General features: G+C 54.3%; 1 protein-coding gene across 1 annotated transcript; it reads right to left on the reverse strand.

The window, feature by feature from the left end:
• Window positions 1–646: 646 nt before the first annotated feature.
• Window positions 647–11,273, reverse strand: CDO1 (cysteine dioxygenase type 1). The gene is made up of 5 exons (XM_017340994.3): window positions 10,888–11,273; window positions 7,477–7,554; window positions 6,651–6,805; window positions 2,146–2,315; window positions 647–1,326 (listed from the first exon to the last, which is right to left on the reverse strand). The coding sequence occupies exons 1-5, from the start codon at window positions 11,055–11,057 to the stop codon at window positions 1,297–1,299; spliced, it is 603 nt and encodes a 200-aa protein (XP_017196483.1). The 5' UTR covers window positions 11,058–11,273; the 3' UTR covers window positions 647–1,296.
• Between the last annotated feature and the right edge of the window lie 3,020 nt (window positions 11,274–14,293).

Below are 14,293 nucleotides of genomic sequence, written 5' to 3' on the forward strand. Positions count from 1 at the left end.
TACATATATACGCACACAACACAAACACATATAAACAGACATACCCACACATTTATAAATACACACACCACAAACACATGCATAAACACACACACACACAAACACATGCATACACAAACACACATACACACCACAAATACAAACACACACACACCCACAAACACATGCATAAACACACATACATGCCACAAATACAAACACACATATACCCACACATGCATAAACACACACACCACAAACACATGCATACACAAACACACATACACATCACACCCACAAACACATGCATACACACAAACACATACACACACAACACAAACACATATACACAGATATACACACACATACCCACAAATACATGAATATACAAACACACACACGTAACACAATCACATACATACACACAGAGACATACACACACCATGATTTTAGGCAACACTAATCACACATAGGAGCCACACCAGAGGCAAGGCCCTCCGTGTGCCACCTCTGGCCAATTGGAAAACACACGAGAAGCCCCTAGAGCTAAGTGGGTTTTGGACCTCTCATAGTCTCAGTCACAAACGTGTCTGTTGCTGTAGTCCAAGGAATAATCTCAACTGATGTAGAGGAAGTTTGTGACCAAGGTAAAAAGACAACATTAAACTGTGCTCAAATCCAGTTTTATTAAAATCGCTTGGCTCCTCTGGAAGCAGTACAAAATCTTCGACTATGACCATGGACATAAGAGACACAAGTTCCTGTTTTGGCTTCGTTACGGGTTTGGGTTTAATCTCTGCCCTTCATTTCAGTAACAAATGGCATGTGCCTGTCACCCATAGAAAAGGAATTTGCAAAATGAGGTCGAAAAAATAAAATTCCCAGATGCAGAAATTTCTCTTCAACTATTAAGAACATACAAAGTCCATCTACACTGAGCCCCCAAATAACAGAGCAGGCATCTGATGTCTGGTTTTCTGTTTTTACTTATTGCTACTTACAGTGCAGAGACCAAAGTGTTTCCAAAAGCTATTTAAAAAAAACCCCTAACGGAAACTCCGCTTGCTTTCAGTGGATTCAGAGATAGAAATGGGAGAGCATTGATTTGGCCTTTGAATCACAAGACTTATTTGTCTTCTGTGAGATTTCTGGTAGCTCAGACGCTGCTTGCTGACGTAATGCCGTAGAATCAGCACCTGCCTTCCAGGAGACAGACGCGTTGGCTTCCTTGAGTGTGTCCCCGACAGCAGCGGAGGGAGGCTTGCCCACGGCACGCGTCCAGGGGACCTCGTAGTCCCGCAGCGGGCGTGCTGCTCCTTAGTTGTTCTCCAGCGAACCTGCAGTCACCTGCGTGAGAGGGAGACTGTGTCACTCTCCCCGGGACACACACGAGCCTGTCCTCAGAAGTCCTGCTCCCCCAGCTCCTGCGATGCCAATCTCTCGGCACCGGGAACGTGGACGACACAGACCGACAGGCCCCTGCCCCGGCTTCTCCGTAGGGCTGTGTGTCCGTAAGATTCGTGAGGACTGCCTGCAGTCTCTGTGCCCGTGCACTGTCTCAGGACATGCCGATGACCACAGAAAGGCCAGCTGACTTCCCCAGCGTGGGAAACTGCCGTGCGTGTCAGGGCCGGGTGCCTTAGTATCTTTAGGTACAAAGGCCCGTTCCTCGAAAAGGAGCACGCTCGCAGTGCTGGTTCATCTGTGGTGTAAACAGCACCACCCCCAGAGGAAAAGCAAGTGGGCCACCAAAACCCACAGGTAGGGCTACAGCACCTCACTCGCAAGGCGAACTGCCCCTTGTGCGTGCTGGGCCAGCCAACTGGACCTGCGACACGCGTCAGAGCGCCAGGGGCGGCTCAAACACCAAGCCGGGGCACTTCACGCTCACAGAAACCCAGGGCAGGTGTTTTCTTTCAGAACGAGCGGACACTACAAAGTTTCTTAGTAAACATTTCTTGGCATCAAATTAAATGGTTTTCTTTATAAACCGAAAACACAGTCTCCAAAGTTCCAGAAATGTTTAAGATCTACTGAGTCCCTCCCCCAGGCTGTGTTCACCTCATTCTTCAAGAACAATCAACATTTCAGACGTTCAAGTGGCGTTTCGGACAACAGACGCAATGCCTCCAGCGTTGCTGAGCCACAGAGAGACTCGCTACTTACAAATGGAGTCTTGATTCCAAATTTGCTGTGGAACGTCATGGTGACCTTGTTCTTATGTCCTGTTCTCTGATCAAAGGCATGGCACGAGTCGAACGGCGGGCTGTACAGGTGCAGGCTCACAGCCGGCTCCGTGTGGCTAACGTTCTCCACGCGGTGCAGGCCGATGGAATCTGGACAAGGGCCGAGAAGGAAGAACGGGAGACGGGGCTGAGACACCGGCCGCCGGCCAAAGCTTCCTCATCACTAAGATCGGCGGTCAACCTCCACGCACACGGAACGGACAGATTAGAATGAAACTCCCGGGTCAAGCAGCAGGCGCACGTGCTTTCGCCTCGGCTCCTGCCTGAAAGCCGCTCCTGCTGTCCTAACATAAGAGGCATCAGGACACACCGACGAGGAAACGGGAAAAGAGAGCATTGATGTAAAAAACGGGAGGCTTGCAAGCCGATGGACGGCCGTGCAGAAGCAAGCTCAATGCTAGGCTATCCGTGGGGAAGCTAAGACACAGCCTGACTTCCTACCAGAAGTAGGGGAGAAGTGGGACTGTTGAGTGCTTTTATACGACCACTCCCCGAGAGCCCACTGAGGAAGCTGTCACAAATCCTTTCCTCTCATCTCCTCTCCTCTCTCCCCAGGAGAAGAGGGGGATCTGCTCTCCAGAAAGCAGATAAGAGACGACCTCACAGCCAGAGGGTGTCCACTCAAACCCAGGCGAACTCAGCAAATCTGGTGGACGGCAGGGTCGGATCTCTGCTTTAGCCAGCACCCAGCTGCCGGCTGGGAGTCTGCTCTTCAGGTGGGAGCTGGGAGGCAGCTGTCGGCCACTGGATCTGCTCAAGAGAAAGGCCCACGGACACCACCCTCAGGTCCTCCAGGAAGAGGCCCTGCCAGACGACTGGACACTGAAGTCCACCCGACAAGCCCCACTCCCTGCGCAGAGCTACCAATTAACTTTTTTTGTCCCTGCTTTCAAACATTAGCCCACAGCCAAGGCCACGAGAATTTGAGGATGGCTCTTGTACAAAAGACAGGGGCCAGAACACTCTGAAAAAAGCAACTGAGACAGAGAGAGACCACTCAAGATCAGACACAAAAAGGCCCGCTGTTTTTAGAGTTAAAGGAGTTATAAAAGTGGCGATCTTAAATGTAAAAAATAACCACTGAGTGTCGAAGTTCTAAAAGCAGAACTCATTGTGTGCAATGAACATAAGGAAAGACTGCTGTACAGGTTTTTTTTTTCCTTTTAAATGTAGAAAGGCTTTTGCTTAAGGGTTGCATATTTTTATTGGAGTAAATCTGAATGCTCCTGTTCCTTTGGAGTAAAACTAATGCTTACCAGTTTCCAATTGTATGTAGCTTCTCGTTGGAATTCGAAAAAAATGAAAACCTAAATAAAACAGGTGAAAGCTCCCTGACTAGTCAGTGCACACACACACACACACACATTCACACACACATTCACACACACACCCATCGTTAATGTCCTAAGGGAGACGGGAAAAAATGCCACAAAAGGAACTGCAAAGAAATTGAGCTACTGGAAAGAAAAACCTGAGCAGAAGCCTTGGCAGAAAAACCCAAGGGAAGGAAAGGAAAGGAAAGAACAGGGCCCACTGAGGAGGTTCCGTGTCCAAACAGGAGGTGCAGAAACAGAAACCCCAGAGCTCTCGGAAAGAACAGTATTTTCTCAAACTACGGGCCAGAGAGTCCCACCCACTGCCCAGCACCATGAGTGAGTCCAACCAGACTCATCACTGCCAAATTTCAGAACCCTGAGGACAGATCCTGAACATTTCTAGAAAGGAAAAAACTGGTTTCATAGAAAGATTCAGGAATCAGAATGGCATGAGGCTTCAGACGAGAACGTGTCCACTAAGACAAGATAAGAGCTGCACAAGATTTTACCTACTGGGGTCTTACACTTCCACCCGCGTGGATCCTTTCTGACAGGAGTGTGAATGGAGGACAACACAGGGGCCGGGAAGCAGGGGATCCAAGGGCAGCAGAGAGCGGGGCCATCGCCTGGGACAACCGAGAAGCCCACCGTGGCAGCCGAGCCTTGGCCTAGAATCCACCTATGTCCTGTGGCAAAACACTAGCGTCTCAAAGTCAAACACCAACATGACACTTTGCAGCTAGGAGGGGGGCAGAGGAGCTGATCACAAAAGAAATTCGGTGTAATTAACGAGGGCACCCAGGAGCGTGTTACAGACAAGGAGGCCCAGAAGCCAGTGAGGTGGGTGCCACGCCTGCCTCAGGGGACCAGTCAGGCTGCCTGGCAACCAGCCACAGCCTCTGGCATCCCCAGTTCTCTTTATTCTTGAAATGGAACCAAATTCTCAGGCCCTCCATCTCTTTGATCCTACAGCCTACTGCTTTTGTAACATACTGCCTTTAAGCACGATTGTGTTTTACAATTTTCATCCATCTTATTTGAAAGGCAGACACATACACACAGAGAAGTACACACACACGGACCCCATCTGCTGGTTCACACCTCAGATGCCCACATCTGGGCCTCGGCGAGGCTGAAGCCAGGAGCTCAGTCTGGGCCTCCCAAGTCTTTGAGCTGCCACCTGCTGCCTCCCAGAGAGCCGGCGCTCACACCAAGGCACTCAGCAAGCCCAGGCGCATCTCCCCTGCTGTGCCAACGCCAGCCCCAAACACCATTCCACACACAGGTTCACCAGCTCTGCGCACTGCCTGCCTCTGGACACATTGTTTCTGTAATCACAGTGCATGCTGGGCGACCCTGCAAAACCAAGTGCCCCTGGTTCAGGGACCTCCGCTGTCAGTCACCCCGGCATCACTGTCGCTCTGCGGTTCCTGTCTTTGCCTCCTCTCTCTTTACGTTCATGGTACCCCTCGGCCACAGTAGTATCGGGGCTCTCCGGCTGATATCCGGGGCTCAGTTGGGACCTCCTGCCTGTTACATTAGACGTGGTCTCCTTGTCCTGATTCCCCCCTCTCCTCCAGCCTGCACTGCTGCCAAAGGGGCCAGACATGCCACCGCATGCATCTAGTTCAAGGTGATCTTGGAGGCCCGGGTCCCGGGATCGCTTTACCCCTCTAAGTGCCGGCTTCCCTGCTCCCCGACAGACCGTGTGCTTCACTCGTCCCTGAAACGCCCTTCCCCGTTCACTACCCACAGCCACCCCTACTGAACCTGTGACAACCAGAGGTCGAGAACGCGTGGTTGAGTCACATGGTGTCCACAGAAGCTCTTAGCAAATCCCTCCAAACATTCTCACTGACCAGCACAGCTTCACATAAAAGCCAGAAGGCTCAACTCCTGCAGGGCAAGCAATAAGGACAACCCCACTGCAGCTGGGGGCTGCTGCCGCCCCTCTGGGTGGCTTCCATGCGGACTGCAGAGCCCTGGAAATGTCCAATCCACGGCACCGACTCCCACGGCAGCTGAAAGTTATTATTCTGAAAGGCATTTGGCTTCTCCGTGAACCACACAGGGGACAGACCCGTTCTTGGAAATCCGGGGTAACTTATATATAGCAACCCTCAAATGGCTGAGTAAATGAATCCGTTTTTTGCTACACCGGAAATTAACAGCTCTGGGCTATGTGAATGGGGAAAAAAACCTTCGCATACAATCTGACCCTTATCAACTCCTTGTGATCCTAAAGTAATTATCGATGGAACAAATTCAGGCCAAGTATCAAGGCCAAGAACAGACTGGAGAATAGGAAGAAAGGACTGGCTTCGCCAGAAGATCCCTGGAGTGCGTTCTCTTAGGTAACTCGGAGAGCATCCTGAGTGAGAGCCTGGGCTGAGGGATCAAGTGGCGCGGGTTCAAGTCCAATGCGCACTTGAAAGCTGAGGCATCTTGGACAAGTTATTTAGTCTTCCTACGCGTTGGCAGGCAGCCTCATGTGGAAATGGGAATTAAAAAAAAGAACTCATGTAAGTTTTAATGAGCTTTTTGGAAAGTTACTACCCCTTTGAGGAACAGAGAAGTTAATCACTGCCTCTCCTGAAAAGCATTTGGCTGTCGGATAACCCATTTAGGGAAAAGAAGGAGTTCTTGGTCAGAGAGCCATACATCACCGCCCGATCCTGCGCCTCCCTCAGCTCCCCGGGAGAACATTCCTGTAGGGGTACTGCATGCAGCTGGAAAAACAGGGACCACTCAGAATTAATCACTTCCAGAACACTCCGTTACAGTCCTTACACTTGGAGGCGAATACTTGCAACTTGATCCTAACCCTCTTGTGGACAGACACACGTACATTCACACTCAGTTCTAACGGTCCTAAACGTTGGCAGGTATGTGACTTTTCAGACACACGCCCTGCACGCACATGTTTTTAATAAGCAATTCCGACCCACAGGCACAGCTTTAGCACACAAAACCCACTGCGGCTAGCGCATTTCCCGAGCACTTTCAATCACGTCTCCATGATCCAGGTCCCACCGCAGACGTGGAAGCAGCCGGCATTTGAGACGAGGGCACGGTGCTCCCGCTTGCCCCCGCGAAGAGAGAAGGTTACCATTGATGTAGGCACACTGGTTCTCCCTCAAGGTTCTTTCCGACTTCTTGGTCATCTCGTTAGACTTTTTGTCAGGCCAGGCAAACAGTGTCTCCTTGAGATTCCCCTGCAGCATCTTGAGAAAGCAGTGGGAGTCGGTGTGGTCATGGATACTGCTGCGTGGGCACAAAGGACAGTGGCTCAGGGCACGGTCCGAGGCCGCGGCTGACCCCACTCGCGGTCAACAGGACAGCGCCCAGGCCCAAGCCCGCTGCAGCTGGAGTTTTCAACGTTGCTGCTCAGGGCAAACTAACACAATAACGTGTCACCCACGCCAAATGTGCGAAAGGGATGCACTTTAGTTTTCTGTACCCTTGTTGTCATAGTAATTGGGGAACAAAACACACACCTGCCAGCTTTGATCTCCACCCAGCTTTTAACAGATCCAGTAAGTGGGGCTAGAACTTGATTTTGAAGAGAACATTCGAGAACGCTTAAACAGCAGAAAGATAATGGTCTATAATAATGGCACACTGAGAAGATCTCTGATCATTTAATGGTTTTCCCTTTGGTTTGTTCTTAGCCACGAGGCTAAACACCTGCCCTGGGAACTGGTTTTAATATACATGGCGTGTGCCTGAACGTCCCACATTAATACTCATGAGAATTCTTGTTAGGATTAGGGGAGCCAGTGCACAAATAGTTATGAGATTAGTCTCTGCAGGATTCATGGCTGGCCTGGCATGGGGTGTGCTTTGCCTGTTCAGGGCCAGGTGCCCAAAGAAGCTCCTAAGAGAACGGTGGTCTCACCTGCCACGGGCTTCACGCGACAGAACGGTGGTCTTACCTGCCGTGTCCTTCACCCCAGCACAGAATCATCAGGTTAAACTTGCCATTTCCTTGATCCACAAGATTTCGGGTATATCTAAAAGAAAGAACGCATTCCGAAGGTGGAATCCGAATGCTGACACGAGCCCCGGAAAAAGAGACGAGTCAGAGAGCGGCGTTCATGAGCCACTGAGCTCCTCTGACTGCAGGTTCTCGCTAGCAGAACCGTTTTCACAGTGCCTCTTGGACATTTTTGCACGCAGAGTCAGCACGCTTACAGAGGAGGCTGGGTGGCTTCCGTGGACGATACAAGAAACAGCACAGGGGAAACAGAAGCAAATTCCATGTCTCTCCGCCCCAGAGCGTCAAGCTGATAAAAAAGACCAAGTTTCTCACAGAAGGTATTTGCAAAGTGCACACTGCTCCAGGCAAGAATGCTGCCATTGTTTCCCTGCCTCGCCTCCCTGTAGCTACACCAGGACTTGAGAAACAAGGTTTCATTAAATAGCTGCTCTAGAATTCTTCTTAGTTCTGGTAAAGCTGGGACACAAACCACATTCAAAAGCACTCACATTGAAAAGTCAGTCACAAATAACGTGGGGGCCGGCCAGGACAAAGCAGCCCGTGGGAGGCAGGCAGGGAACTCTAAAGCTTCCACGACCAGGAGCCACCAACCACTGGGGAGAAAATTAATCCCGAACCCAAACAGCTGTCACCACCACATTACCAGGTTAAAAAGCCAACCTGGGGCCGGCGCCGCGGCTCACTGGGCTAATCCTCCACCTAGCGGCGGCACACCAGGTTCTAGTCCCGGTTGGGGCGCCGGATTCTGTCCTGGTTGCCCCTCTTCCAGGCCAGCTCTCTGCTGTGGCCCAGGAGTGCAGTGGAGGATGGCCCAAGTGCTTGGGCCCTGCACCCCATGGGAGACCAGGATAAGAACCTGGCTCCTGCCATCGGATCAGCGCGGTGCACCAGCCACAGTGGCCATAGTGGGGGTGAACCAACGGAAAAAGGAAGACCTTTCTCTCTGTCTCTCTCTCTCTCTCTCACTGTCCACTCTGCCTGTCAAAAAAAAAAAAAAAAAAAAAAAGCCAACCTGGGTTTTTATTGGTCCAAGGGTCCTCTTGCCACGACCTCAGCAGCAAGGCTGGCCGATTCTGACGCTGATCCACACTTTGGTTTGGGAGGAATCTGACTCTTGTACTTTCCGTGGGGTTTGTCCACTGGGCCATCTCCTTACTCCTTACTCCGGTCCTGCCTGTCCTCACCCTTTCCCCTCCGGGGCACCTGCAGGGCAGGATCCTGGAGGGAGCTGCTTTCTTCCTGACTTTGCAGCTCCTAACAACCTGGCCAGGGTCTGTGCACACAGCATTAAAATTCACAGCAATCTGGGGTGCCTCCACCAGTCTTAAGGGTCACCTCCCCGGCTTCCGGGTGCTTGGTGGGGAGGATTTACTGTCTGGCCCACACCGGGACAACTTCTGCTTGGTTCTTCTGCACTGGTCCCGGCAGAGGCAAGGATGAGAACCCCTCCAGTGCTGGGCGTCCACTCAGTGCAGAGTCCTAGAGGCAGCTCATTCCCCTCAGCCCTCTCCTCCGAAACTGCCTGCTCAGGACCCCAGCCCGCCTCTGCATGAGCGGCAGCCACGGCCCCGCAGATCCGCCAACCCCACCAGCTGCAGTTCAGAGCTCGCAATCAAGACTCACAAGGGGCCAGCGCTGTGGCACAGCCGGTTAAACCATGGCTCTATGGCACCCCATATGAGCACTGGTTTGCTTTGAGTCCTGGCTGCTCCACTTCCAATCCAGCTCCCTGCAAATGCATTTGGGAAAGCCACAGAGGATGGCCCAAGTGCTTGGAGCCCTGCCTTCGACCTGGCTCAGCCCCAGCTGTTACAGCCATGTGGATCATGAACCAGTGCTTGGAAGGTCTCTCCCTCTGACTCTCCCTCTCTCTAATCCTACCTTTCAGATAAATAAAATAAATATTTGAAAAATCCACTTGCAAAGAAAAAAAATAACTCAAGGCCCCTGGAAATGACCTTGTTCCAAAAATTAAGAGCTGGTACAAACCAGTCTGGTTAGTCAATAACGCTTGGACAATAATAAGCCAGTCAGATACACAAGAGATCTGCAAAACGTTCACAGTAAAAATGCCTATTATGATAAAACCACACGTTGATTTCCAGACATCTTCAAGCCTTTCTTTATTTAAGTGAGAGGGTGGAGAGGGTAGACTGCTGGTTCAGTCTCGGAATGCCTGCAAATGCCAGAGCTGGGCCAGGCCAGCTGCCAGGAACAACCCAGATGGCAGGACCCCACCCCGCTGATCCTCCCGCCACCCTGCAGGGTCTGCTCCAGCAGGAAGCTGCGTCCAGGAGCCAGAGTGAATCGCAAGGACTCTGGTGGCTGGGGGACAGGGGCCTCCCACCCAGCATGCCCAATGCCCGCCTCTGAGAGCAAGCTTTTTCTGCACCCAAGTAAACTTCCTTTAATTCCATTTTTCCATGGGCTTTTTCAAAGTCCCTCTGCCGCGCTATCCGCCTGTTACAGCGCCGCGCGCCGGGGTTAGTTGGAACAGCCCCGCCGTCCCGAGCTCCGACAGAGGCAGTCTGTGTGGGTCACGCAGCCTGCTGCCTGCCTACCATCCTCCGCCGGTGACCAGGGACACGACGGGCCTTTCTGAGGAGGGTCCTGGCCCCCGCAAGCCCTTGTTCACCTGCAGAGCACACGGGCAGCACTTGAGAGTGTGGACACTGTAGCAGCGTCACTCCCAGCCACAGCTGGACCGACCACGAGCCGGGCCGACAGGGGCCCAGGGAACTGCTACCTGCAGGTGGGCAGTGGGCTCCTAAGTTGGACTCGCTTTTCCCAATGCAGGTCCTCCAACAGAGAGGAAGGCCGAGGAAACCTCACAGCACTCACGAAAACCGCCTCCAAGAAAAACAAACCGGACTCTGGGCTTGTTTTCCTCCCTCTGCTCCCTCCCTCCCCTCCCCGACCGGCCCTGCGGACGCAGGAGCTGCTGCCCCGCGGACACGCAGCTCCGCCCGCGCCCCAGGCCGGCCGGGACCCCGCTTCTCCGCGGCGCGCGGGAAGCGCGTCTCCAGCCTGCACCACGGGATGAGGAGGCGGCTCGTGCCCCGCTGGAAACGCCGCATTCAGTCTGAAACCCGGTGGCTGATGTGACCAACCGGGCACCCGGCAGGTCGGCGGTCACGAAGGCGCGTGGGTGAGGGCAGCCAGGGCGCAGTGTCGCCAGGCAGAGGCCCGACGCACCGCCGCGGGCGTCCACGGAGCTGCGGGCGAGCCTGCCGCGCGCCGGGCCGCCTCGGTCTCCACCAGCGAGGCCGGCAGCGTCCACCTTGCGCGAGCTAGGGCCCTGCGCCCCCTCGGCGGACCCAAGGCCCGGCCGGGGCGGCGCGCTCACCTGTATTGGTCGAACTTGGCGTAGAGCGCCCACTCGGCGGGGTCGCTCTCGTAGGCCTCCAGGACGGCCTGCACCTCCTCCACATGGACCTCGTCGCCGGCGAAGAGCTGGTGCAGGATGCGGATCAGGTCGGCCAGGCTTCGTGGCTTCAGCACCTCGGTCGGCTCCATCCCGGGGGCCCAGGCGCGCGTCTCGCTGCGGCTGCGGGCTAGGGGCCCAGGCGCGCACCGGCACACAGAGGCGCAGCCCGCACGCACCGACTACTCCCTGGCCCCCGCGATCGAGACGCCACCGCAGGCAGCGCGGCGCTCGCCAACCCGCATCAACTCCGCCGAGGGCGTCCTCCCGGGCCGCTTTTAAGCCTCGGGACTGAACCATCGGCCCTCGGGGGGTGGAGCGAGTGGGAGCCACCCCGGAAAAGCGGCGGAGGCGGGGAGGGCGTGCCGACCAGGCCCCCATGCGCACAGCCCGGGGCTCCCGCTCGCTGCGGGCGCTGCCAAGCGCCCCGCTGTCTCCCGCGGCCCTGCGCCCGCGGCAGGGCTCGGGCACCTCGCCCCCTCCTCAACCGCGCGGTCTGCCCGCCCACCACAGCGCGCGCCCGCGCAGCCTCCCCGCAGGCGGCCCCCTGCCCAGACGTGGACAGAAAGGGCCGCGGAGGAAGGATTGGGGAGGACGGCCCGGGGCATGGGCGGACCCCCTCCTGCCAAACGCAGCTGAAGACTCGTTGGGGGTCAGCGAATCCAGAGGGGGCTGGGCGCGGCTGCTCGGTCGCCTGGGAGCTTGGCTGGGGTCCGAGGCAGGGGCCGGTGTCTGGACTGAGACGCAGAGCCGGGACGTCGGTCGCGTTTGCACAGAGGCGGCTGGGGTCTCTCCAGGGTGAGAAGGTGGAGAGCCAGCCCCCAGGAGCCTCTGGCTGTAGTCTCAGACGCTGCCCAGCGGTGTATCCGGTGGGGGACTCTCACCTTGCCACTGACTGCTGGCGGCCGCGGGCGGGGGTCCGGGGCCTGCGCCTCTGGGGTCACGCATACCGAGACACATTTGCGTGTCGTGGGTCCCGCCTCGCGTGCCTGGGGAGCGCCGCGAGTTACACCAGGTTGAAATGAGAAGAAACACGTGGAGGAGGAAATGCAAGTGTGGGTTCCTAGGGCATGATTCCGACTCAGGACTGTAAATCCTGGACTCCCGCAGAACTGGCCGCCGCAGGTGCCCTTCAGGGTATTGCGGGAGTCACTGACTTGCACACTTTTGTCTTCTCAATTTTGGAGCACCTTAATTCCCTATCGTCAGCTCTCCTAACCCATTCCTCTTTGGAACCGGCAACAGAAATCAAATACGAGCTTAGGCTTCGCATTGCATATCTGGCACTCCTCTGACGGTTCACTTTCTGCGTTCTCCAGTCCCTCGCGGATCTTCAGTGTCCTCGAGGATCTCTGCTGGTCACTCACACTCGCGTTTCCTCACCGGCTGTGCTCTTAAACCCTCCCCTGGCCCGCAGGCAGTGTCAGCCTCCACCTGGCGCCTCCCCATTCTCACAGCTGGGTGCAGTCTGACACCCTCTGCCACTTCAGTGTTTGCAACTCCTGTCCAGAGGTTCCACCTGTTGCAGCCGGGCGCCGGGGCTCTGCGGGGACCTCGCCAGCACCACTGCCCCTCTCTGTCACTGCAGCGTCTCTGCCTCCATTCCTCTCAGGATTCACCTCCGTGCAAAGCTTGCTGCTCTCCTTCAGTCTGTTTCATTGCGGCTGGATTCCTGTGCCAGCCTCCAGAAGTTGGTTCCATGGTTCCAGCTCCCCCAATACAGACCCTTTGGATTAATTCCCTTCCTTTCCTTCTGCCTGTATTCTACAAGGCCATTTCAGCATGTTCAAATTTTTATTTATTTATTTTTACAGGCAAAGTGAGAGAGAGAGAAAGGTCTTCTTTTTCCGTTGGTTCACCCCCCAAATGGCTGCCACGGCCAGTGCGCTGTGCCACCGATCCGAGGCCAGGAGCCAGGTGCTTCCTCCTGGTCTCCCATGCAGGTGCAGGGCCCAAGCACTTGGGCCATCCTCCACTGCCTTCCCGGGCCACAGCAGAGAGCTGGACTGGAAGAGGAACAACTGGGACAGAATCCAGCGCCGCAACTGGGACTAGAACCCGGGGTGCCAGTGTCGCAGGCAAAGGATTAGCCAAGTGAGCCACGGTGCCGGCCAACATGTTCAAATTTTAAAGTCTAGCACCTGCTTTCCTCTCAGATTGGCAATTTCTTTGCATTGACAACTGGAGCCTGAGCATTCGTCACTCTTTGGGGGCTGCGAACCCTTAGCACAGGCTCTGAGTTTTATTTTTATATCCTCATTAGTACTTTGTGCAGGACAGCTACTCAAGAAATATCTGGGTGCACGCATGGTGAAGCAAATTGGTAATTGGTAACTTCACTTGCCAGACTTTCTGTAGGGGTCCTGAGGTTCAGAGCTGTTTAGTAGACTGATGCCAGAATTCTCCCGCAGAGTTGCCAGTGCAACCTCACCCGTCAGTGGCATTATAGGCTCTATTACATAAGTAGAATGCCAAGATGTATTGAGGTAGTTCTATATGACTGAAGTGTTAAGAGACATTGTGCCACAGTGTTAAGCTGCTGTGTGCAACACAGGCATCCCATATGGGTGCTGGATTGAGTCCTGGCTGCTCCATTTCCAACCCAACTCCCTGCTAACGTGCCTGGGAAAGCAGCAGAAGATGGCTGGACTACTTGGGCCCCTGTACCCACATGGGAGACTTTGGGCTGGCCTAGCCTTGGCCATTGTGGCCATCTGGGGAGTGAATCAGAGGATGGAAGCTCTCTCTCTCCCTTTAACTCTGCCTTTGAAATAGATAAATCTTTAGAGACGGACGGCCAGACACTGGTATGGGGACAGACATCTAGAAAAAGGAACTAGACTCATTAGAGGTCTGGAGAGACTAACCACGTACACCGACCTGCCGAACCACCTGATACCTTTTCAAGAGCACTGCTCACCTAAGTCACCGTTCTCGTGGCTTGTATTTACTGGAAGGAGGGTGGGACACACCAATGTCCAAATACAACTCGAGAGGAAGAACACAGATGGCTTTGGCCAAGGAGGTAAAAACCGTAACACACAGTTGGGATTCTGAATGTTTTGAAGGTGAAGCCGTCAGGATCTGCTGATAGACTAAAGCAGCCCAGGACAGGAGTCAACAAGTCTCACCAGCGGCGAGTGTGCATTTGCTATTTAGAGGACCCTGGGAACACTGCAGTGGGAATCGGGAGACGAGCTTTTGCAGATCTAGGTACTCTAACTGGGAACAGAGGGTTGGAATAAACAGGGAGTCAGGTTTTGATGCCCTGTAAGGAAGACAGTTCTGTATGAAAATGAGTCATCTCACAACGGATGGGCTCCTCGGG

The sequence above is a fragment of the Oryctolagus cuniculus genome, chromosome 6, assembly GCF_964237555.1.
Source record: "Oryctolagus cuniculus chromosome 6, mOryCun1.1, whole genome shotgun sequence".
NCBI lineage: Eukaryota > Metazoa > Chordata > Mammalia > Lagomorpha > Leporidae > Oryctolagus > Oryctolagus cuniculus.

Bases quoted from the DNA above. Each gene is read 5' to 3' on its own strand.
- CDO1 (XM_017340994.3), bottom strand. From the start codon at position 11,057: ATGGAGCCGACCGAGGTGCTGAAGCCACGAAGCCTGGCCGACCTGATC. The intron at 6,806-7,476 runs GTAAGACCACCG...GTGCCCACGCAG, and splicing joins TGGGGTGAAGGACACGGCAG to CAGTATCCATGACCACACCG. The intron at 2,316-6,650 runs GTAACCTTCTCT...GCCCTTGTCCAG, and splicing joins CCAGTGTGCCTACATCAATG to ATTCCATCGGCCTGCACCGC.